Source organism: Delphinus delphis, chromosome 14 (assembly GCF_949987515.2).
Source record: "Delphinus delphis chromosome 14, mDelDel1.2, whole genome shotgun sequence".
Lineage (NCBI taxonomy): Eukaryota > Metazoa > Chordata > Mammalia > Artiodactyla > Delphinidae > Delphinus > Delphinus delphis.
Window position 1 is genome coordinate 77,309,823 of NC_082696.1, and position 23,676 is coordinate 77,333,498.

Consider the following 23,676-nt stretch of genomic DNA (forward strand, 5'->3'; position numbering starts at 1 on the left):
ACAGTCACGTTCTAGCTGGGCCTGCGTCACTACTTCCCTCCTGGTGCAGCCTAGCTAATTAGCCTCTCCCACAGAGACACTTTTTCTTCCCACCTGCTTTCTTCCTCCTCTCTTCCCTCTGGGAAGTCACTTCTCTTTCCCTCTTTCCAGTTGGGGACCTAGGGCTCTTTGTGCCAGGCACCAGAAAAAGACCCAATGATGCTTCATCTTTCTAGTTTCTGGAGTTAAAGTGGCTGGAGATGTGTGCCTGGTGGGGAGAGTCATAGACTTGGGTGCCTTGAGACCCTTCAGAGACCACATGGCCACTCTACCAGGAAAGGCATGAAAAGCCAAACATAGTTGCAAAGAGATGGGCAGCCCTTGAGTTTTATCCAAGACTTGACCTCGCTTGGGCTGTTTCCTCTCATATATTTTTTTCTAGGGATGGCATTATTTTTATCATTTATCATTTTTATCACATTGGTGTATTTCATGGCCATCACATTTAGACGTTCATAGCATTATGCTAACCTTTTTATTGATAATTTCTTAGCAGAGTTAAAATCTCCATTGTGATGCTAATCAGCACGTATACATTTTATAGTGCTTTGTTCCACTTTTAGAGAAAACATTGAAGTTTTTACATGAAAGATTCTAACATGAAAGACCTTAGAATGTGTAAATACAGAAGAGGAGTTAGATGGCTTTTGCTTTGTTTCTACTGACACATAGGGACCAATTTAGAGATGCTTAAACTCTTCTGGCCAGTCAATAGTTATGATAGCCATAACCTCACCTAGGATATGAATTTGATTTTATACATATATATATAAAGCAACAAAGTGTATTTTAAGTCATTTTATTAAATAATGAGTTTTGATGTTGTTGTTATTTTTTAATGAAGTTAGAGGGAACCCAAGAGATTTAAGAGTTTCTGACCCTACGACATCAACTATGAAATTATCTTGGACTGGGGCACCAGGAAAAGTGAAACGGTATCTCGTCACATACACCCCCGTGGCAGGAGGCGAGACTCAAGAGGTCACTGTGAAGGGAGACACAGCCAATACTGTCCTGAGAGGATTAAACGAAGGGACACAGTATGCCTTATCTGTGACAGCCTTGTATGCGTCCGGGGCTGGAGATGCCCTCTTTGGAGAAGGGGCAACGCTTGAAGGTAATTACTGTCATATTGTATAGAAATCCCTGAGCTTGCTTGCGATCGCATTTAGGGACCTTAAAATGTTTTCAGAGAATGAAATCTGGGAGTGTGCGATCCTTTTCCTTAAAGGAATTTGTATTGAAAAATAAGTCGTCATAAAACTCCCTCTTATTCAGAGACGTAGAATGTAAGCTACTGAAACAATTAAACTTGGTTGGGGAGAAGTGTATTGGGGAGCTGAGCGCATGGTAAGGCCGTAGAAATGTGTCTGCAATGCCACGGGCTGGTTAAATGGAGAATAGGTGTGTGACACTTGGGTGGGAAAGGGCCTTGGGAAACATTTGCGGAGGAAGAGGGTTTGGATTGCCCAAGGTAACACAGCTGCTGTCATCACCCAGGAGCAGGCGGAAACCTTTTTTTGACTCTCAGCCTCTTTTCATGCACCATGCATATAAGCATTCATAATAGCTTGAAAAATGTGAGAATCCAAGTTACTGTTTATTTGTTTTCTAAATGATCCCTAAAGTTCAGTTCAGTGTTAGAAGTTCAAAGTTAATGCAGTACTTAGTGAGAACCATGGAGACCGGAGCTGTTTCCTTGGTTCTCTGGAGTTCATTGTCAGAGGCCTTCATATTTCTTAGGCTCTTTTGAACTATAATGGCAGCTTAGATTTGACTCACCACAACCACAAAGTAAGTCCTGTGTGAGAGAAGATACAAATGTGACTTAACCACAATGAGAATAGATTGTAGTGTTAGAAAGAATTATCCGTGGATGGTTACAATGATGACTCAGTTCCATAGTTGGGGGCCTAAATGGGAGATCAGGTATAGCTTTCCTTTTGTTATCACCATCTTTTCTATGACTTATTTAAAATAATTGTAGGAAGAAAATAAATCCGAGTATCTTTTGTAATGTGAGATCACAGTGATATTAGGCAAAATGTCCATCAAATTTAGTGGATCCAGGAGCTTGGAGGACTGTATATGTTATGATTGACAGGGACGAGGCCTACAAGAGGCACTTTTGATTAAAACGTCAAGACTTAGTCAAGAAATAAGAACAGACAGACAAAAACAGTCTAATCAAAATTCTATCTCTAATAGTCATCAAGAGTTTAAGTCCACTACTCTGTGAGATTTATTATTAGAAGAGGATTTAAACGAAAGATTAAATATCAGTGTGTAAAGTACCGATTATCAGAAGAGTCCTGGTTTGGCTACCTTGCCATGTGACTTTGAAATAATCCCTTAACCCTGCTGAGCCTCAGTTTACCCATCTATAAAGAGGGGATGGCCACTGTTCCCCCTTCCTCCCAGACTTACTGTGGAGATCAAATGGGAGAATGTAAGTGAAACGCTTTGGCAACTCTAAATAAAATACCCCACGTATATGAAATTCATCAAGGGGAAACAACATTCGCTTTAGAACTGATATCTAAAAATACAGCTTTTGTAAGTATTTCAAAGATATTGATTGGTTACTCTAAAGTTTTGAAAATAATGAAAGGAATGGAAATTGCCTTAATTACGGAGACATAGTCCAAACAACAAAAGCATGTGATCTTCATATCTGGGGCAACATTCAGAATTTCTGAGAAGATTGTCCTTTTCTTTTGACCTTTGAAGTTCTCTTTCTCATGTGCTTTCTACAGGCTTTCAACGTAGATTATTCATAGGATTTTTTAAGGATCAACTTTTGAGCTTTCATTTTTATAGAATAGTTGGAGATTATATTTGCGAACATTTCTCCCTTATAAAGGATATCTTAGAAATAATGTAATAGTTTTACTTCTGCTTGTACCTTTTAACCTGCTCAAATTCTGCATTTCTTACTTTAAAAATATATTTATATTCAGTCAAAAATCTTGATTCTAAAGATTAAGGCATCTTTACTAAGAATAACGTATTACCAATTTTTAGAAGGTAAGATGCACATTTTTACTTAACAGCAAACATATACTACTGGGTGATGATTTTTCTAGGCCAGGTGTATAGCTAAACTGTTTATAATTTTATGCCTTTGCGCATGTGGTATAGAAAATCTAACAACTTGTATGCGTGTGTGAGTGTGCACACACATGTATCTGATCAGAAATAATCTCGACGGGAGATGCACAGGTAGTAAAATAAATTAAAAAATTACTGCTTCCCATTCCCTGAGAAGGAGGAAAGCTAGATGATGTGCAAGTTCCCTTTAAAAATATAGTTAATTCATAACTAAATTGTAAGAGTAGATTTTTTTCCATTGACACCAAAGCTCTTTACTGTAGTGAAGGATTAGAGAAATTGCTACCAGCCTGATTTTATTAACATATTTATCTCATTGCACCATGTGTGGTAAACGTGAGGAATATGTGAAAGCATAGTTGTGACTAAGTGAAAATAATAGAAGGTTTTTGCCCCTGGTTATTCTATTTCATTTTATTATATTAACCTAGCCAAATCCACATACCATATACAGGAATAGGATATGATGGTAAATGCAGGGAATGGAAAGCCCAGAAACAGAGCCAGGCAACTGCTTTTGAGGGTTGCTGTTTTTCTAATCTGTTTTTCTCTGGGGAGAGGAGGTGGTTAGAGCAGACCTTGAAGGAATGTTTCTTCCGTCCAGTGGCATGGTTCAGCCAGCAAGGGCATTCTGTGGGTAGAAAACTGTATAGATTGACTGAAGTGCATTCTATTCAATTAAAAAAGAATGAAAAAAAATAATTAGTGTGGTCTACAACCATCCCTAACTTGAATCTGTTTCCTAGTGCTTTCTTGAAATGTCGCCAATGATCAGAAAATTCCCCTGTCCCTGGAAGAGAGATTTATTAGCATTGGCGTTGGGGAAGTTCATGGTTGGCCCCAGTACCGTATGAAACAGAATCACAAAGGCAGAGTTCATTACCATTTCAGATCCAGACTTCGGAGGGATCTGAGCACAAACTATTAGGTTTGATTAACATTGTTTCTTTCTCCTGTTGTTGTTAAAGTGGGTTTAATGTAATTACTAAAACAATGCTGTACATGTAAATGAACTTTAAGTCTTGAAAGAACTTTTGGTTGTCACTGTTAGTGTTTACAGAGAGGCAAACCTGCCCTTATAAACCTCGAAATGAATAATGCCCATTTTAATTCAGAGATTTACCACAAGTGAATGAAAATTTCAGTTTTGGAATAATACAGTTCTTTTATTTTTGAGTGTGTTTTTTGGCTATGGAAAAGATGATTTTTTCAGAATTTCCTTTGTTTCAGTTGCCATAGCAACTCTCCAGTGTCCTACACATGAATGGCTTCCTATACATCAAACCAAGCTAACTCAGCTGACATTCTGTTACAATGAGGTTATTAGCACATCACAGGAATTCTTCTGCAAGATGTTGAGTGACATGGGGCCCCTCCAAGATGGACTAAATAAGGCCTCTATGTTATCCTAGATTTACTGCTGTCTCATAATTTGAAAAATCATACATTCTGGGTATAACAACTCTGATGTTTCCAGGGAACTTTAGCACAATCACCAAACAGTAATTCATATTTTCTTTTCTGCAAATCAATGGCTTATCAGAGAAAAATCTATATTACATCAGAGAGGTGACACTTAATGGAAGAAATCTCACCCGGGCTTTGAGGTTGAAGGTCCATTTAATTGTTTAGGGGTTTTATAGAACTATGTGCTGCTTAAAGTAATTAAGTTAACTGATCAATAGTGAACTTTGTCCTTTGGAATGGTGACTCCAAGTCGTTGGTTGTAAATCAAGTGTGTTTCCACATGAACGTTATCCAGAGCAGGTCTTCTGTATTCTGCTGTGGAAAGTTGGATGACTCTGAGCTGAGCTCTAACGGAAAAGACAACTTGATTCAGAAGAGGGTTTACATTGCATTTTCAATTTAACTTCTATTTTTGAAAGTGGTATGTGAAGCTCAATGAAAGCCGGCTGGAACAATCTATAAGGTGAAAATAGAGTTTCATTTCATAATGATTAATATTTCAGTTATCATCATTGGCTAATTTGTGTATAATTATATTTGAATTGGATGACGATTTGCTTTTTAGAAAGCAAATGGAAAAGAGCTGAGGAAATGTAGGAAAGTGACTTAAATGAGGCCTTAGTTCTTTGGCCTCATCTGTGGAAAAAGTAGAATCAACCCCTTGTGGATGTTCAGATCATGAGAAATGCACCTGTCTAATTACTTGTCTCAGCAGCACAGAGATGCATGCACGCAGGCACCAGAAATGATGCCTTTTGAATATATGTGAGTATGTTCTGTAATCAGATCAGAAATACTGAGTATCAAAATTTCAAAAACTGATGAATTTTGTTTGTTTAAATTTATGACAGAAAAGCATTGTTATTCCTTGCATCTATCCTGGTACTATACTGGGCAGAACAGAGTAGAAAGGAGAACTATTGAGAAGGAATCAAAGGAATAGAGATGAAGGAATGCCGTCATTGCAGAAGATGACTTGTTTGAAACGATTGCCGGAAATTCTATTCCCAGAGGTAAAAGTAATATGCAAAGTGCAGGCATATGGCTCAGAACAGCAGAAAACAAGTACCATGAGATTGAATTATTGAAAGCAATGTCACTTAGGTAAAAAACATGAACAAACCCAAACATCATAAAACATATATTTGTAAGTCTTGGGGCAAAGGGAGAAGAGGAACTCAAAACAGGGGAGCCTTTGCTGGTGCAGAAGTGGGTCCACGTTTGGGGAAACGTGGAGACAAAGTGGCAAAAAGGTCTCCTGGAGTTGGTTTCTGCTCACTGCCACTGTTTCTATGTCTTCCCCTTTTGAAGAATGGTAACCTTTGCTGGACAGAGGCTATATACTGGTCTTCTTACATCTTTCTTATTCCTCTCTCTTTCCTCTTCCTTCCCAGGTACACTAAAAAGAGACTCTCGCAAACCCTCTCCAAGCCAAATAATCTCTTTCTGTAGCTACTGATGTCCGAAGTTCCATAGTTTGAGGACAAAACCTCCAATTCAATATATTAAACCAAAGCAAATGCCTGGCTAGGTAACCCTTGGGTCAAACCTCATTCACAGGAAAATGTGATCAACGCTTGAAGAAGAAGCATGCATTGAGAGCCTTTTGACGCAGGATAGAGGGGAGGAGACAGCGGTGAACATCCCACTCATGTTATGGGATGGAAAGGGTGTGATGAGAGGCTTCAGTCGACTTCTCCGTTCTCCGAGGGTAGCCTTGGGCACGTGCCACTACCTAGAGTGACTTGTGTGTGGCCGTAGACCCATGCGATATAGACACCATCCCGCCGTCCCACACAGCGTCCCTGTGTCCGCCAATTTTGACCAGCTTTGCTTTAATCACACCGGCCTTTATTTCACCACACCTGTCTCTCATTTCAGAGTGAGAGCGAGTGTGAGGGTTCCTTCCCACACTGACCAAACAACTTCCAAATAAAAGCCCCCACATGAGAAAAGGGTAGAGGATCGTGGAGGAATTAGGATCACAGAGGAGATTGAAAGGATTTTTGGAAAGCATCAGGGCTCAGGCACATCTCCAGGTACTCCAATTTAATCGACCTGGGCATGGCCGAGCCTTTAGCTGTCTGGGTGATTCTGTGTATCTGATCAGGTCCAGTCCAATTATTGTGTTGCTGAGGGTCCCAGGGCCCCAGGAGGTGACGGCCTGCTCACCAGGTCCCCAGACCAGCTTGGCCACTTGGCAGCCTGCCAGTCATATCACAGGGTGAATTCAACTGCTGCTTTTCTTGTAAGTTAATATTTGGCCAAGCCAAGTTTCCATTTTTTAAAACTTCAAGGGTTATAGGTCTGATAAAATAGACTTGTCACGAGTACATCCTATTCTCAAGATTCTTGGGTGTAGTGCAACAGCTGGAAAACCCAACTCCCCCGCTCTTTGGAGCAAAACTGTTTTTCAATGCATTTGACAACAGTATAAACTTAATATTTAGGATTATTTTTATCAAATTGACTGATTGACATAACAAGAAATCCATTGAAGCAGTTTATCTGTTCAATCTTGGCTTCTGATTTGAGGTGTCTTTTTTCTTTCTTTGGGTTCCATATTTCTTTGTCATGAACGTGCAGTGTTGCAGTACCAGTACCTGCCAGTAATGGCTTTATGCGCGAGGCAGAAACTGTAATTTTCTGAGGATGTTTTTCTGTGATTGAGAATTTACTTAGTGTTCACTTGAATTAGTGTTGTCATGCCATTAACTGGAACTCAGGAATATTTTTCAGCTAATATTTTATTTGAATCTTAAAAAGTGGTTTTACAGATTCTTTCCAGGACGTTGACAAACCTTGCAAAGGCCTTTACTGCAGTTTTACTAATATTTTGTTCTAGCTTTCCAGGTCTTGAGAGTGTTAACATAGTTGATTAAAATCCATGGGAATACATGTCTCGTGAGCTAGGCTTCTTTTGTTTGTAGCCCAGAAGTATCTTTGTGAATGTATTTTTGCTCCAACCACAGTTCCCTTCCTATTATTTTTCTCACAGTGAAATCATCAGCCTGTGTTTGTGAGATTGATGTCGTGTTGCCATGGAAATAAACAATGTCACAAATTCGGTGCTATAGAAAGTAGGGAGAAAAACAGGCTGAGAAGCATAACCTTTGGGAAAACTAGAAACTAAAATTATTGTTTGTAAATTACTTCAGTGTTAATTTGGAAGATAATTCCCATGTTCTAAGCTAACTTTGTCTTATACTTTTCGGGAATGTTATTAATGCAGCTCGTTAGCTCACTTAATTTCAGAATCACTTTCAAGTACTTTCACGTATTATTTCACCACAGTTGTTGCTAACTGCAACTTAGGAAATTTAAGTGAAGAGGCACATATGAAAAAAGGATGTAGTGTATATCAAGCAGAGGAAACATGCTGCAGATTTAAAACTTAGAGACCAGTAGTTGCGCTATCGATGATCAAAACAAAGTAAAAAGCAAAAAAACAAACCCAACAACCAAGTCAAACCCAACCCAACCCAACACAACCAAAGAAACAGTTTGTTTATGTCCCTGTAAATAGAGAAGATGTAAAGATGTGTGACCATTTAAGTAGCAAATACAATTAAAGAAGACCTTCAAATGAAGATTAACCTCAAGTACTGGGGGAAATAAGTCAGTATGTTCTTGAAAATAAATACTCTAGGTTGCAGTGAAATATGTAACTAATTTCCCTCCAGAGATGAGATGTCCTGTCAGCAGTTGAAGTTATTTATAATGGAGTTAGAATTTTCCATTTCATCTTGGGGTCTGGTAGGATGCCCAGCTCCCATTTTATTTATTTTTCCCTCTGTAATCTACCATATATGATAGTTTTTTGTCCACTAAGATTTCTTTTTCATTTACTGTTATCTTTATGTACTGAAATTTAAATAATTATGGGTATTTTAAAGATATTCATTTTTACTCTGATTCAAGCGAAATAACAGTCTTCAACATTCTTGTAGCAGCATCATATATCATTTTCTTGAATACACAACAATTACTGGTAAAATGTATGCTGTAGAAGCAGATAGTTTTATATTTATGTCATACTGTGGCATAAACCCTAGTAAAGGTAGCCAATATAAAGTGACCTGTATATTTATCGTACATTTAAATTATGGAAAGTTAGGGTTTTATTGGTAGACATCTGTGTCTCCTATTAAGTCAAGGTTGCTGTATTTTTCCGTTTGGGTTGTACTTTTTTTTTTAAATGAGAGAGCCAATATTTAGCAGCAAGCATTTTCGATCGGCTAGAACAAGTGGTGTGTTTTATTTTGATGACTAATTGCTTTTAGATTTTCCAGAAGAATTGGTGGTTTTTAGTTTCCTTAGGGTTAAGCCATAATTAAAATTTTGCATTTCTGCTCTTTTAGCTTTGTGAATAGAGTTTCCCCCCCCAAAAATTGTTGGAATTAAGATTTGCAAGTGATATGAGATTGTGGGAGTTACTGGAAGTGGTATGTTGAAACTGAGCTTATTTAAATAAGATAAGAGGAAAAAATGATGGTGAAGAAGTAAAGATCTTTGTGCACAATAAGGAGAAATGAACTGTAAAATTTGGGGATTTAGATGCTTTTTTTTCCTTTGGAATTGTTTTTTAGGCACATACTTCTTCATATTTCGATGCCATTCTTGTCCTGAAGGACATTTCAGTCTGATTGGACATATGGGGGCCAGGGTGATAGGCAGGAATCAGGTATAATTCTAAAGTTTAATCCCATCTTCTGTTCCACTGACAGAATAGGACAGACAGCTTAGAAGGAAGAAATGGGCAACTTTAGACAAATTGACTCCAGCAAATCAGGATGTCTACTAGGATGAAGGAGTATTTACATGTATAGTAGACATTAAAAAATGATCCCCCTTTCATTTCTATTCTAGAGCGTGGTTCACCTCAGCATTTGATTACTAAAGATATCACCGACACATCGATTGGCGCTTACTGGACGTCTGCTCCAGGAATGGTTCGCGGTTACAGGGTCTCTTGGAAATCGATGTATGATGATATTGAGGCTGGAGAGAAGAGTCTTCCTGGAGATGCAATTCATACTATCATAGAAAATCTGCAGCCAGAGACCAAATACAGAGTTTCAGTATTTGCAATTTACAGTAGCGGAGAAGGAGAACCTTTGAGTGGAGAAGCCACAACTGAATGTAGGTAACAGTCCGAGGGGGTTTGAGTGTGTTGGTGCTACCTAATAGCTATCAGCTCATCATAACTGCTTGCAGTTTTTCCTTATATGACAAATGGGGACTCAAAAATTAGGACCTTTAATGAATGTGGTTTAAATTCAGGTTTGTTTTGTATCTAAAATTATATCAAAGTCTGAAATATTGAATCCCTTCCAACTACCTACACAGTTGACCCTTGAACAATGTGAGGGTTAATCTGAGTACAGTTTGTAGTCAGCTCTGCTTATCTGAGCTTCCTCTGCATCTCAGGAAAAAGCCAACCTCAGATCATGTAGTCCTGTAGCATTTGCTAGTGAAAAAAATCTGTGTATAAGTGGACCCTCGAAGTTCAAACCTTCATTGTTCAAAGGTGAACTGTGTTTGTCTCTCTCTCTCAGTCTCTCTCTCTCTCTTTTTTTTTTCTCGTGGAAAAAAGAAGCTCGGCTAGTATAAAGATCAGAAGCTATGGAGACAAAGAAAATTCAGGCACATTTATAACTATATTACCTTGGGCAAGTTCTGGAACCTTCTTTGAGCCTCCGTTTCCTAATGTGTAGAATGCAGCCTCAGATTGTCTTGAGGATTAAATGAAATAACAGTGGGCAAAGCACCAAGCATAGTGCCTGGCTACTTCGAGAAGGTTGATGAATGACGTGGCTACTGAGACTAGGATTGTCTCAATATGATACGATAGGATACATCCAAGACTAATCCTAGGGAGGCTAAGTCAAGTCTACTCAGGTTTCTGGAGGCTAAAATTGACCTTAATCTCATTAATATTCCTTCTTGTGAAAAATTCTGAATCACCCTCTCATCATTTATTATCAGGTGGCTAGTGAGAGGCATGTCGGTATTTCTCAATTGTCCTTCCTAAAAAGTAATTTGTTAAGGATGGGCATTTCTAAGTATGTATAGGAGAAAAGTTTATTCCTATTGCTTGGGAGGATTTTAGGAAAAGGGGAAAGATTGGGGCACTCTTGCATTTCCGTTTATTAGAAAGAATTGGAGGAAAGGAGTGGTTTTTCTGCCAAAGGAGGAGAGAGGGAAACACCATGAGCAATTTCAATGAAGTCCTGTATCCGGATTTTAGGTTGTCCTTAAATGAAAATCTTTTGGTCTGAGTTCTCTGAGGAATTCATCTTTTTTTTTTTTTTAAATCACTGGCAAACTGAGTTGGATATGTCTAAGCTTAAATCTGTGTCAAAATTAACTGGATTAAAAAAATCAAACTCCTGATAGGAGATTTAAATACAAGAAAGGGCACATTTCTCTGATAGTCACATGATTGGTTTCCATGGTAGTGATTGAAATCTTGTGTCTGAATATATTGGCTGATATAGTTTAAGAAGCTGGCCCAAATTCATCTCTATTTCTGGTAAATAGTCACTTGTTGTAAAGAGAAGCCATGTTGTAAACTTAGGCCACATATGACACATCTAGCTAAATTTATTTGTAGGAGTGAAGATACAATTCACGTGGCTGAGAAATTATCAAAATTTATATATTTAGAGGGAAACTTTCCCCAAAGATTCTCTTCCATCATTTCTTCTTGTGAAAAGATTGAATCTTCAGATATTTATTTGGGATTTAAAATCTCCCCAAGGATATGTTTTCGTCCAAAGCAAGTATGTTAGCAGAAATCCTAGATAAATTTTCATCTCTAAGAAGCTGAGCATCTAAGAAATTTTCACTATTTCTTGGCTAATTGATTGATTTAGAGGCGAGTGAACAGAAAAGCCTCTTTCTAACTATGACCATACTAGGCAGCAATGAAAGTACATTTTCTAGAGGGTATGCCAGCTTCTCAAACAGCTAGGCAAGTAAGATGGAAGACAGGAACCTTTCTTTGTTCTACTACCATTTTGTTGTTGTGTTTTGCTTTGCTCTCTTTGTGGAAAGTGAGGTAGTTTAGAAAGTACTTTGAGAAATCTGCGTCAGGCGTCGCATATTCAGGCGGTGGATGAGTCCTAAATGGTGCGGATAACTGGGTCGAGTCACTGGGTCATGCTCTTAGAGTTTCTTATAAACTTCCAAGGAGACATTTTGGAAATATTTTCAGGAAATATTTTCTGTTTTCACCTGACACTCAGAGGCATGGTATGCAGACTGTTGATACAATGAAAACCATGAATTGTGGCTAGAAAGCCAGCAGATGGGAAACTTTCTACCGGCCCTCCAATTATGGCAGCTGGTTTAGCAGAGGTACAGTGGGTGTTGGAAAGCATCTTGTGCGAGTTGCTGAAACATGAAAAGGACTTAGAGTGGGAGCATTAACAGCTTTTTATGGCATGTGGCATACCTATGAATGGAGTGAAAAATCTTGCTTTTTCCTTATGGGAAGCCAACAAGGATTTTTTTTCCCTCCTTAAAATCCAAAGTTTCCCATTAAAGCTAAGATGAGATATGTTGGACTTTATTTAGCTTCAATTCCTCTATTTTAAAGAATCAATTAAAAATCAGGAATACAATTGAGATCCTTGAAGCCTTTCAAGGTATGAAGTACAATATTTGACTGTTATTAACATATTTAAATTTGGGAATATTTTAGAGTTTGGGATCCCACTCTTTTGGGGACATAGGTTTCTTTTTAGATCAATACTTATAAGATTTAAATGTCCATTTTTCTCAATTCTGAGTTGTATGAAATTGGTTTGAGAAATTTGTGTAAGGGAGAGATGTCCTTTTCCACTGAACAAAAGTTGAAGAGATGGAAACAAGAGGTCAGAAAACATATTTTAGCAGAACTCTTTCTAGAAAAGTGTTAGACACACCTTGATTTATTCAACATTTGTAACAAATAGATTGTTCTGTGTACTATTCTTTCCCATACTCTTTCCAAAATCCTATGTAAGGTCGTTACATTTTTTGTTTGAAAATATATATTTTTTCTTTTAATAGTTCACTTACCTGGAGAATAGTAATAAAGAATTGAGGATTAACTAAATAAATTTTAATATTTCCAGAAAGTAATGGAATTGGCTGAGAATTCTCTTTCTTTCTTTCTTTTTTTTTTAACATCTTTATTGGGGTATAATTGCTTTACAATGGTGTGTTAGTTTCTGCTTTATAACAAAGTGAATCAGTTATACATACACATATGTTCCCATATCTCTTCCCTCTTGCGTCTCCCTCCCTCCCACCCTCCCTCTCTTACTTTCTTTAAGCCCTAAAATTAAAAAATTGCAACCAATATACTCTTAGTTGAAATTATACTTGCATCTTTCAGAAAACTAATTTATAACCATATATTGAATTTCTTTACCTATTTTGTCATTCTTACCTTTGCCCTCTGTACATAACATATCTTTTGCTAATATGGCTGCTGTCAAGATTTTCTTTTTATGCTGATTTTAAGTAATTTGCTTATGATGTGCCTTGGTGTAGTTTTTTCATGTTTCTTGTGCTTCGGGTTCATTGAAATTGTTGGATCTGTGGGTTTATAGTTTTATAAAATTTGAAAATATTCAGGCCATTATTTCTTCAAATATTTTATTTATTGCCCCCCACTTTCTTCAGATTCTCTGGTTCTACATGTACTCGTCTGCTTGAAGTTATTACAAAGCTCACTGCTGTGCTGTTCAGTTTGTCAGTCTTTTCTCTTTTCTTGTGTTTCATTTTATTTATTTATTTAAAAAAATTTATTAATTTAATTTATTTATTTGGTTGCGCCAGGTCTTAGTTGCAGCACGTGGGCTCCTTAGATGTGGCACATGAACTCTTAGTTGCGGCATGCATGTGGGATCTAGTTTCCTGACCAGGGATCAAAGCCAGGCCCCCTGCATTGGGAGCATGGAGTCTTATCCACTGCACCACCAGGGAGGTCCCTTGTGTTTCATTTTAGATAGTTTCTATTATCATGTCATCAAGTTTGCTAATTTTTTTCCTGCAATTTCTAATCTGCTCTTAATACCACCCTGTGCATGTTTCATCTTAGACATTGTATTTTTCACCTCTAGAAGTTTGGTTTGAGTCTTTCTTATTTGTTCTGTGTGTTTACTTAACTTGCTTAACATTTCTTCTACCATCATTAGCATATGGAATATAGTTATAATAGCTGTTTTAAGGTCCCTTTTGAATAATTCTGTCATATGCATTATTTGTAGTGCCGTTTCTTTTTTTTTTATTTTGCGGTACGCGGGCCTTTCACTGCTGTGGCCTCTCCCATTGCGGAGCACAGGCTCCGGACGCACAGGCTCAGCGGCCATGGCTCACGGGCCCAGCCGCTCCGCGGCATGTGAGATCTTCCCGGACCGGGGCACGAACCCGTGTCCCCTGCATTGGCAGGAGGACTCTCAACCACTGTGCCACCAAGGAAGCCCCCCCTGAGATATTTTTATGTGTCAGTTTCCTGTTCCTTTGCGCTGATAGTCTTACATGTTCATGGCAGTCGCAAAGGATGGTGTTAACTGCAGTCGCTATGGCTAGTCATTTATGAATTGTTCTTTCTTCTGAAAAGATTCAAGGAATATTTCTGACCCTGTATTCATGATTTTTAGAATTCTACACACTGTAATTTCTACAGGAATTCTTTACAGATGGAAATATAATAAAAATTCTAAAAGCTCATCTCCAGAAATGGGTGTTTTCTTTACTAAAGTCTCTGGAATGCAAATATGAAATCCTTGCAACATGAATTCCCATTTTTTAGTTATTAGCCAGTTGAAGAGAAAACATCTCACTGTGACCTCACTGAGATTAGGCTCACAAGCCCTCTTGAACTTAGGAGAGCTCACAATGCTAAGTAAAGGAATAGTGTACGTATTTAAGAAACCACACATAGCGTTTTGTCACATAAATGGGGAGGTGGACATAAACATTTTCTTTCAGCAGAGTATACATTGTAATCTTCCTTTCATCTCACAGTATCCGATGATTCGAAAACCTTGAAAGTGGATGAAGAAACAGAAAACACAATGAGAGTTACCTGGAAACCAGCACCTGGGAAAGTTGTCAACTACCGTGTTGTGTATCGCCCCCGTGTGGGCGGGAGACAGATGGTTGCCAAGGTGTCACCCACTGTCACCTCAACAATGTTAAAGCGACTTCAGCCCCAGACCACGTATGACATCACAGTTCTCCCAGTTTACAAGACAGGAGAAGGAAAGCTTAGGCAAGGTTCAGGAACAACAGGTATAAAACCATAATAATTTTGGGGGGAAAGTGTGTAATATTTTAAAGGGAGATTTTAATATATCTACTTCATTTGTAAATGTCTAAAATGCAGTCTGTAATAAATTATACTATAATAGTTAGGTAGGATGCCTAATTAGCATATGATTTTTACCAATCTAGTTCCTGGTAAAATGATTCTACATATTAATGTTCTAATGCTAATCTAATCTTCTGAATTGTGAGTACTATTTATACTTCCACTTGGGTAGCACTCTATTATTCTGATTTTTATTGGGTATTATAGCTTGTGCTTTCTGACTTAATCCTTTTTATAAATGTATATTTTGAAGTATTTTGTTTGTGATGATTGCCATGTATATCACTTAGATATTTTGAATTCAACTTATTATTGTAGGGGCTAAAAAAAAACCCCAAAGCCTAGGCTTATGGATAATATTTTAACCTCTATTATCTTTACAGCTTCTCGATTTAAATCACCCAGAAACCTCAAAACATCTGACCCAACCATGTCAAGCTTCCGGGTGACTTGGGAGCCTGCACCTGGGGAGGTCAAGGGTTACAAGGTCACATTTCACCCCACGGGAGACGACAGAAGACTGGGGGAGTTAGTGGTTGGACCATATGACAACACAGTTGTTTTGGAGGAACTTAGGTAGGAATGAACTCTATTCCGTTGTTGTTAACAGATTGTGCGTTCCACACATGATCACGTATGTGTCTGGTTGCCGGCAGAGTATTTAAAATCAGCCAAAGTTGCTTTCTCACTCTTGGTGCTGCTGAAGTTGAGGTTAGGGTTCAGAGACTCAAATTTAGGCCTGAGCAGTTGTACTCTTTTAATGACTTTTGTTATTAAGTGATCAGGGATGGTGTTTCTTCAGTAACACCCTGCTTTTTAAAAATTAACACCCACATTGCACGATTTCACCAAAAGCAGTTTATCACCAGCCAGCCTTATGGGAACGTAGGAGTCCCCATGCCTTCCGGAAAGGCCCAGGTGACTGACACTGAGATGCGAGTGTGCATCGTCTCCCAGGGTGGGCTGCAGGAGTCAGGGGGCAGGCCTTTGCTCTTGGGCTCAGCTGGGAGGATTGGGGAATGGGGGCAGGTGCAAGCTTTTGCTGCAGGCTGTGTGGTGGGAAAGAAGGAGGTTTGAGTTGGAACAGCAGCATTCTTCACAGTAAAAAGAACAGGCTGCTGTGCATGGCCTGGTGGAAAGTTGTTTTGTTTCAACGATTCATTCAACAATATTGGAATCTGTATAAATGCTTGATATTGACTTTTATCGGAATAGGGAGGATGAAATTTATTGAGCCTCCTGCGTGCCAGGCACTGTGCTGGGTGCTTTATGTTCCCTTGCAAGTACAACATTTAAATTGTCTTCTTAAAGCCCATCACTTAGAAGCAATAAGAGTGAAAGCCCGATCCTTCCCTGAGTGGCTCAGCGGGAAGGTGGGGATTCTACACCTAATGGAAAGGCAAGGTGGAACTTGGCGCCGTGAACCCCTAGTATTCTCTAGAGTGCTGGCGGGCTAGTTCCCCTTGATACCTCATAGTGTGGGCTTAAACTAGAATGTGATGGAAATTAGTTTCCTTCTTCTGCAATGTTATGTATTATAAGTTCCTCTGAATGAAAGTTTGTAAGTCAAGTTGAACGTTTATAACAAAGCAAAAAAAAAAATGCTACCACTTGCGGTTATTATGCATACAGACTATATATTTTAACATTTCAGGGCAGGTACCACCTATAAAGTAAACGTTTTTGGAATGTTTGATGGAGGAGAAAGTTCACCACTTGTTGGACAAGAAATGACAACTCTCTCTGACACAACCGTAATGCCAGTTTTATCCTCTGGTAAGAAATTGAGTTACATTCCCCTAGGAAAAGTCAGTATTTTGCAACTTTTTTTCAAATATGAATTGTTAGGTGACTCATACCATGAAAATTAACTATTAAATTTTACACTAAAATTTATTTCAGTAACACATACTTAAAACATTCTTCAAAGATACAGCTAAGCACACTTTCGCCGACATTTTTTAAGGCTTTCTTGTTAGTGTTGCGTTAGTTACATAGTACTGTATTATTTAAAGTTGAGATTTTACAATGATAATATACATTATCTTTAACCTTTAATATACATTATCTTTAATCTCTTTCTAATAATTAAAATGCAGTTTTATTTTGTTAAAGTCATCGTAAAAATGATTTATCTGGGCTGAGCAAGCAGCACCTTGTTCCGTAAATAGGTGGGCAACTAAGACTTGGGAAGCAAAATGGTAACATAAAGCCCTCATACTTTTCTGCTCCTGCCACGACCACAACTTTGATACGCATGAAGCTAGTTTTGAACATTCTTCCAGGTGAGGGTGGTGGGTAGAGTTTGCTTCTAAATATTTCAATCATTTGCTGACAAAGAGTAGGTCTTGGCAGGTCAGGAGCAGACTTGTAAAGCCTTAGGTACTTGGACTAGTACTTGGGAATCCTAATTCCTGATGGAGCGTCCAATCTGCAGTGACGCCTTTGGACTGTGATGGGCATCACTGAATCTTTCTCAGCGAGTTTTTTGTTGTTGTTGTTGTTTTGTAATATAAAGATCAGATGCTAACATGGCAAGAAGTTGAAACATTTGTAGCTGGTAACGTAAGCTCCTAGAAAAGAAAGCGTTTGAAAACATGGATGTGGGTAAAAGAAGGGAAAGGGTCAACTCTTGCTGTTTTGCATTAATGTTCAATTGCTTCTCGTATGATGATGTTAATTAACTGACTTATATTTTTATTTTGTAGCTTGTGCACTGAGGATATTGGGATAATTCTCTCTTTCCAAAGCACCCTAGCTTTGTATCAGTGTTTGTGCCTGTGGTGTCTGTAGCTCTCAATCTGTATACTTGTTTGTATCTTTCTTCTAGATTGTCTTCCTTCTCTCTTGATTTTTTAAATGTGCAGACCTCACCAGCTGTATCTACCTGATAGTTATACAGAGTAGATGATTAAGTTAAATAATTAAAAACTAAATAATAGCTATCAGACTTTTAAACACTATATCTTTACTTCAAAAAGTTCTAATTTTAAGAGTTATATGCCTAATCCTTCATAATATATGTAATACTCGGGGCTTTAATTAATTTAAAAGATATTATTGGCTCACTGAAACTTTTTCTAGCTTACACGTTTTAACAGTTCATCTCATACTTGTCCGCTAATGACCGTTGAATATTTAGAAAAATGCAACATCCAATCTAGATCACATTAAAAGTTTTATTAAAATTATTATTGTCTTATCGTTAGGTGGCTCTACATTCCCACTTATATATTTTACCTTTTGGGTTTGTGAGCTCGTTCAAATTTACGATGACGGTTTAATCCTCCGTGTTCTATGATTGCGGCTAGAAATATAGCCAAAGATGAATGAAAGATTTTCCACTGAAATAATTACTGGAGGGATGGATGGTTCCTGTGACTCTTATTTGAGGTTAATAAATCGTATGGACATGTTTTCAAAGCCTTCAACTCCAAATTACATCGCTGAGCCACAGAACTGAGGCAGTTAGGCGACACTGAGCCCCCAGGGGGTGGCAGAGGCGTGGCTAGGAAGTAACCCGACGAAGAATGTGCTCCTTACTCTGTGCTGTCTCACGATTGCTGTGTCAGGGATGGAGTGTCTCACCAGGGCTGAAGCAGACATCGTGCTGCTGGTGGATGGGTCGTGGAGCATCGGCCGGGCGAATTTTAGAACCGTGAGGAGCTTCATCTCCCGTATCGTGGAAGTCTTTGAGATTGGCCCCAAAAGAGTACAGATTGGTAGGTGTGACAACATTGAAGGCATTTAGACGTCTCCATCGTGCTCTTTTATACATGCTAATGCCAATGGTGTCCTTTTAGCCCTTGCTCAGTATAGCGGGGACCCCAGAACAGAGTGGCAGTTAAATGCTCACAAAGACAAGAAGAGCTTGTTGCAGGCTGTGGCAAACCTACCTTACAAAGGAGGCAATACCCTCACAGGTGAGTCAGATGCTCCAGCGAGCTGTCAGCTCTCGCTTTCGGTCAAAGCTTGTGGCTGAAAAATGATGTGACTGATTCTCTTTTAACAATCCCACTAGGCATGGCTTTGAATTTCATTCGCCAGCAGAGCTTCAAGACTCAAGCTGGCATGAGGCCTCGAGCTCGAAAAATCGGCGTTCTCATCACTGACGGAAAATCACAAGATGACGTTGAGGCACCTTCAAAAAAACTGAAGGATGAGGGCGTGGAACTGTTTGCTGTTGGTAAGCATTGACGAGAATTGCCACGCCCCCAGAGGTGACAGATGTGCCGAGGGTATTTTTGTAGTTAAAGATATTTTCTGAAGCATGAAAAAACAAACAGACACACTTGCCCTATCACATCATTTATCAAAATAATGTACCAGGAAGTTCATTCATGTTTTTCTTTTCTCCTTGTAATGGGATGAAACTACATGGCTTCTTGGAAGAGAGTAATGAATCAAGAGGACAAATGTACTATTAATAGGATTCAGGAAAATTCTTGTTTGGTTTTCCACAGCACCATGTTTATTTTTGATATCCGTTATTTCACTTTCCAGAAAAAACACTGGAGAGACACTTTTTGGTGGGGAATCAGTGCCAGAAGCATTTAGAAGAAGCTAAACAAAACAGCCTTTAGTTTATATTATTTTTTGTTTCTATTTTATATATGTAATCATTTTATTATTCAGGAAAATCATATATACATTCTAGTTAACATTGAGTATATAAGGGTAGCCCATGAAATATTTGCTTTGTTCCATGAATTTTTTTCTGAGACGTGCTTTTAATTTGTATATATCCATTTTTCCCAAGGTATTAAGAATGCTGATGAAGTTGAGTTAAAGATGATTGCGACAGATCCCGATGATACCCACGCATACAATGTGGCGGATTTCGAGTCCCTCTCCAGGATCGTGGATGACCTCATCGTCAACTTGTGTAACAGCGTCAAAGGTCCAGGTAAGGTTAGCCCAGGGTTTCTCACCCTCAGCACTATTGGTATTTTGGTCCAGATAATTCTTTTTAGGATGGAGGAAGTGGATTCCTTTGTGCGTTGTGAGATGTTTAGCAGCATCTCTGGACTCTTCCCGCTGGATACCAGTAGCATCCCCTGAGTCATGACAGCTAAAAATATCTTCAGAATTTGCCAAATGTCTGCTGGGGAGAATACTGCCTCCAGCTGAGAATCGTTGATTTAGTCCCTGATGTTTTTTCTGATGGCATCAAACTGTACATGACTTCTAGCTTATCTGAGGATACATTTTGTTTATATGTGCCTGCACCCCCCCCCCCCCCCCCCCCCGCCACACACACACGTGAGATTGGGGAAGAAATAGAGATGCTTTCTTTCCTGGTGTGTATCTATTCTCTGGTAAAGCATCTTCACGCTACATAACTATTAAACGGTTGTTCCCAGACTTTTATTTTCTAAGGTTTGCTGCCTTTTGTTTTGGATTAGAAATGGAAGAGGGGTCTTATATATGATTTGCTTTGCCCCAACTACAGATGATCACATTTGATACTTTGCACTTGTAACCTCTAAATATAAAGACAAATTATAATTTTAGAATTTGGACTTTTGGAGAGGATATCATCTCTCTTTACCACTGAAGAAACAGATTTAGAGAAGTTCAATTACTTACTCAAGGCCAAATGGGTAAAGACATTTTGAGAGGTCCTTGAAAAAAGGTAGCTACTGATAAGGAATTAAGATTTAGAAATAAAATTATGGAAGTGAATTTTTAGTGACAAAGAGTGGTGTAAAATGACTACTATCTGTGTAAATCATAGGGCAGAACATGGTAAGCACCAAATTGAAGGTTTTTGGAAAACGAATGATAAAAACTATGGTTCTTATTATATGAGAAAAATTTCTTTTAAATACATGTAGATTCTGGTAAAGATTGTCTTTCACTAATTTATTCTGGTTTTGGAAAGTTGGAATGAGTTTAATAAATAAAGTGGTAGAAATGTTTCACGTGCTTTGGATACTGAGGATACATTTATTTGAATGTTCCTTCTTGAATTTCTCTCTCCAAAATTTTGCAGATTTTCTTTTTGGATTTTGAACAATAGACTGCCTTTTCCCAGGAGAAACAGACCAGCCAGGAATCAAGAATTTGTAGGCATCTGGCTCTGGATTAGCTGAGAGAGTTGTGGTTTTATTTAGTTGGAGAGAATTTTGAGTGGGGATGAAAACATCTTTTATCTCTTTTTCTTTCTTTTTTTCTACATCAGCTACGTAATAGTTGCATTCATTTAGTTTTCCAGACAGTAAAATTGCTTGATAATTTTGTAGGCTTGATTATGACCCAAGTGCAGTAAAGGTTAGGATACTAAGAATGGAAATTCTTTTTCTCAGCTTTGGCTTACAAAGAAAGTAGAAAGAGTTTATATGAGAATGATTTGCCGTGCTCACAGAGTCACTGCATTAGTTCTCGTATAATTATTATTTGGAACATCTTTCTAACGGTCCTAATGAGCCTAATACTTCTATTTTCATTGACATGTATTCCAAATATTTTTCTATATCAGTCATTTCACCTATACTTATGAACAGAGAATACAATCACAGGCAGTAGGATATTCCCGAATTTTAGAAGACTTGCTGGTTTCTCCTGTCTTCTGAGTGAGAAAGTGGTTAACTTCTCGTACCACCGAATTAGATCTTGTAAAGGAACTAAACGTGAATAAGAAGCCAATTCTGTCTTCACAGAGTATAACTTATAGTTATGGAGATCAGACGTGCATATAAATAGTCAATATGATAATGAGGGCAGTGAACTTGGGTGGTGCCAAGAGTGATAAAGGCAGTGGAGCTGTCAGGACTCACGGTGTCATTTACTGGGATATGTACAAGGTTAGAGACCAGAGCAAGTATCCAAGGCTAAGTCAGAGGTTTTGAGTCTAGGTGACTGATAAACTGTGGTGCTTTCAGGAAGAGGGGGAGCAACTTTTCATGAAAAATAATGAGCTCAGGTTTGAATTTCCTGAGGCTGAAGAACCCTTTGGCCACCCATTCAGAGAGGACTTAGGAGTATTGGGCCTCTAAGCTGATTTACCGTAACTTCTTAGTATGTGATAGAATACATGCAAAAGCCTGAAATATGGAGAGGAATACCATTTCAACCAAATTTAAATGTCATCACCTTGCTATAATAATGAAAAAAGTGTATGTATTTCATTTCCTCGTGTAGGTGACTTGGAAGCACCTTCCAACCTAGTTATTTCTGAGCAGACCCATCGATCTATGAGAGTGAGCTGGACACCTCCTTCTGACAGTGTGGATAGGTATAAGGTGGAATACTACCCAGTTTCTGGAGGGAAACGGCAAGAAGTGAGTAGATAGCCCACTCCTTCCTGGTCCTGAGATTGGGTCCTCCTCCTTAGGGCTCTGAGAGGAACGCTGGGGGGATGTAGGGGGCAGAACTGGGTCCAAGATGGCGCTCTCCATTTCTTGCTAGGCAAGTGCTTCCATTTGGGCTTAATTAGAGGGAAAGAGCTTTGCTTAATTTCTTATGGTTTTTTAATTAAGTATTTTTAATTAAGGATTAAGAGGATGCTTAATTTATCCATGAGTTTATATTAGAATCATCAAGTAGGGAGGGAACATTGAAGACCTTCTAGTTTTACCCACTAATTTTACAAATAAGGAAACAACAGCTGGGAGAATAAACTGTATGAATTGTCCAAGGTCTCATGGTAATCTGGTGGTTTCCAAAAACAAAAGACAACGGTCTCATTAAAATATAATTTCTAAGCTCATTGTAGTTAACTACTTCACAATCATAGGAGAAAAGAGGGACGTGATGGTAACATAAGTTGTTATTCTTTTAAAAATTTTTCCCCTAGTTTTATGTGAGCCGATTGGAAAGTAGCGCAGTACTGAAAGATCTGAAGCCTGAAACTGAGTATGTTGTTAACGTGTATTCTGTGGTAGAAGATGAATACAGTGAACCTCTGAAGGGCACAGAAAAAACCCGTAAGTCAGATTTTAAAAAAAATCTTATCATTGTTTTATTTTTTAAGTTAAAGAGGTGACAGCCCTCGTGGGATTTTTTTTGTGTTCTTTTTTAAAAAATTTTTATCGAAATGTAGTTGATGTACAGTGTTGTGTTAGTTTCAGGTACACAGCAAAGTGATTCAGTTATGCGTATACATTCCTTTTTAGATTGTTTTCCCTTATAGGTTATTACAAGATATTGAGTAGAGTTCCCTGTGCTATACAGTAGGTCCTTGTTGGTTATCTATATTATATATAGTAGTCTGTATATGTTAACCCCAAACTCCTGATTTCTCTGTCCCCCCTACCCCGGTCCTCTTTGGTAACCATAAGTTTGTTTTCTACGTCTGTGAGTCTATTTGTCTTTCGTAAGTAAGTTCATTTGTACCGTGTGGGACTTCTGTCAGCCTTCCAAATCATTCCTTTATTCGATATCCATTCAACACATATTTACTGAATGCGCACTTCGTGCAGGTCCTCAATAAATACTCTGTGGTTTTCTCCTTTTACTGGCTGCTTCTGCCATCATGGGACCTGGCTGGGTAGTCGTGGTCTGAGATATCTTAGAGGGAAAAGTACTTTTAACAGTTATCCACTTCTTAAGGGAAGATACCATGTGGGGAGTGGGACTCAGATTACCTGGAAGAGCAGCTTGCAGGAGTGACCAGCTCAGTTCTTCCTGCAGGCAGTGAGAGCTCCCCTTTTTTTTTTTTTTTACTGACTTTTGGACTCTGGCCTTTA

The 23,676-nt window shown here is 38.5% G+C and overlaps 1 protein-coding gene across 5 annotated transcripts in view; it reads left to right on the forward strand.

Moving 5' to 3' along the window:
- COL12A1 (collagen type XII alpha 1 chain) overlaps positions 1-23,676 on the forward strand; it is a 137,970-nt gene that overhangs the window by 48,766 nt on the left and 65,528 nt on the right. For 4 of the 5 annotated variants that reach the window (XM_060030344.1, XM_060030343.1, XM_060030342.1 and 1 more), the window contains exons 13-23: positions 884-1,156; positions 9,487-9,759; positions 14,641-14,907; positions 15,370-15,562; positions 16,641-16,762; positions 18,559-18,708; positions 18,790-18,909; positions 19,008-19,172; positions 19,746-19,892; positions 22,130-22,269; positions 22,785-22,914. In XM_060030344.1, coding sequence (XP_059886327.1) covers positions 884-1,156; positions 9,487-9,759; positions 14,641-14,907; positions 15,370-15,562; positions 16,641-16,762; positions 18,559-18,708; positions 18,790-18,909; positions 19,008-19,172; positions 19,746-19,892; positions 22,130-22,269; positions 22,785-22,914 — 1,980 coding nt within the window. The remainder of the gene's footprint in view (positions 1-883; positions 1,157-9,486; positions 9,760-14,640; positions 14,908-15,369; positions 15,563-16,640; positions 16,763-18,558; positions 18,709-18,789; positions 18,910-19,007; positions 19,173-19,745; positions 19,893-22,129; positions 22,270-22,784; positions 22,915-23,676) is intronic. The other variant, XM_060030346.1, reaches the window with a different exon arrangement.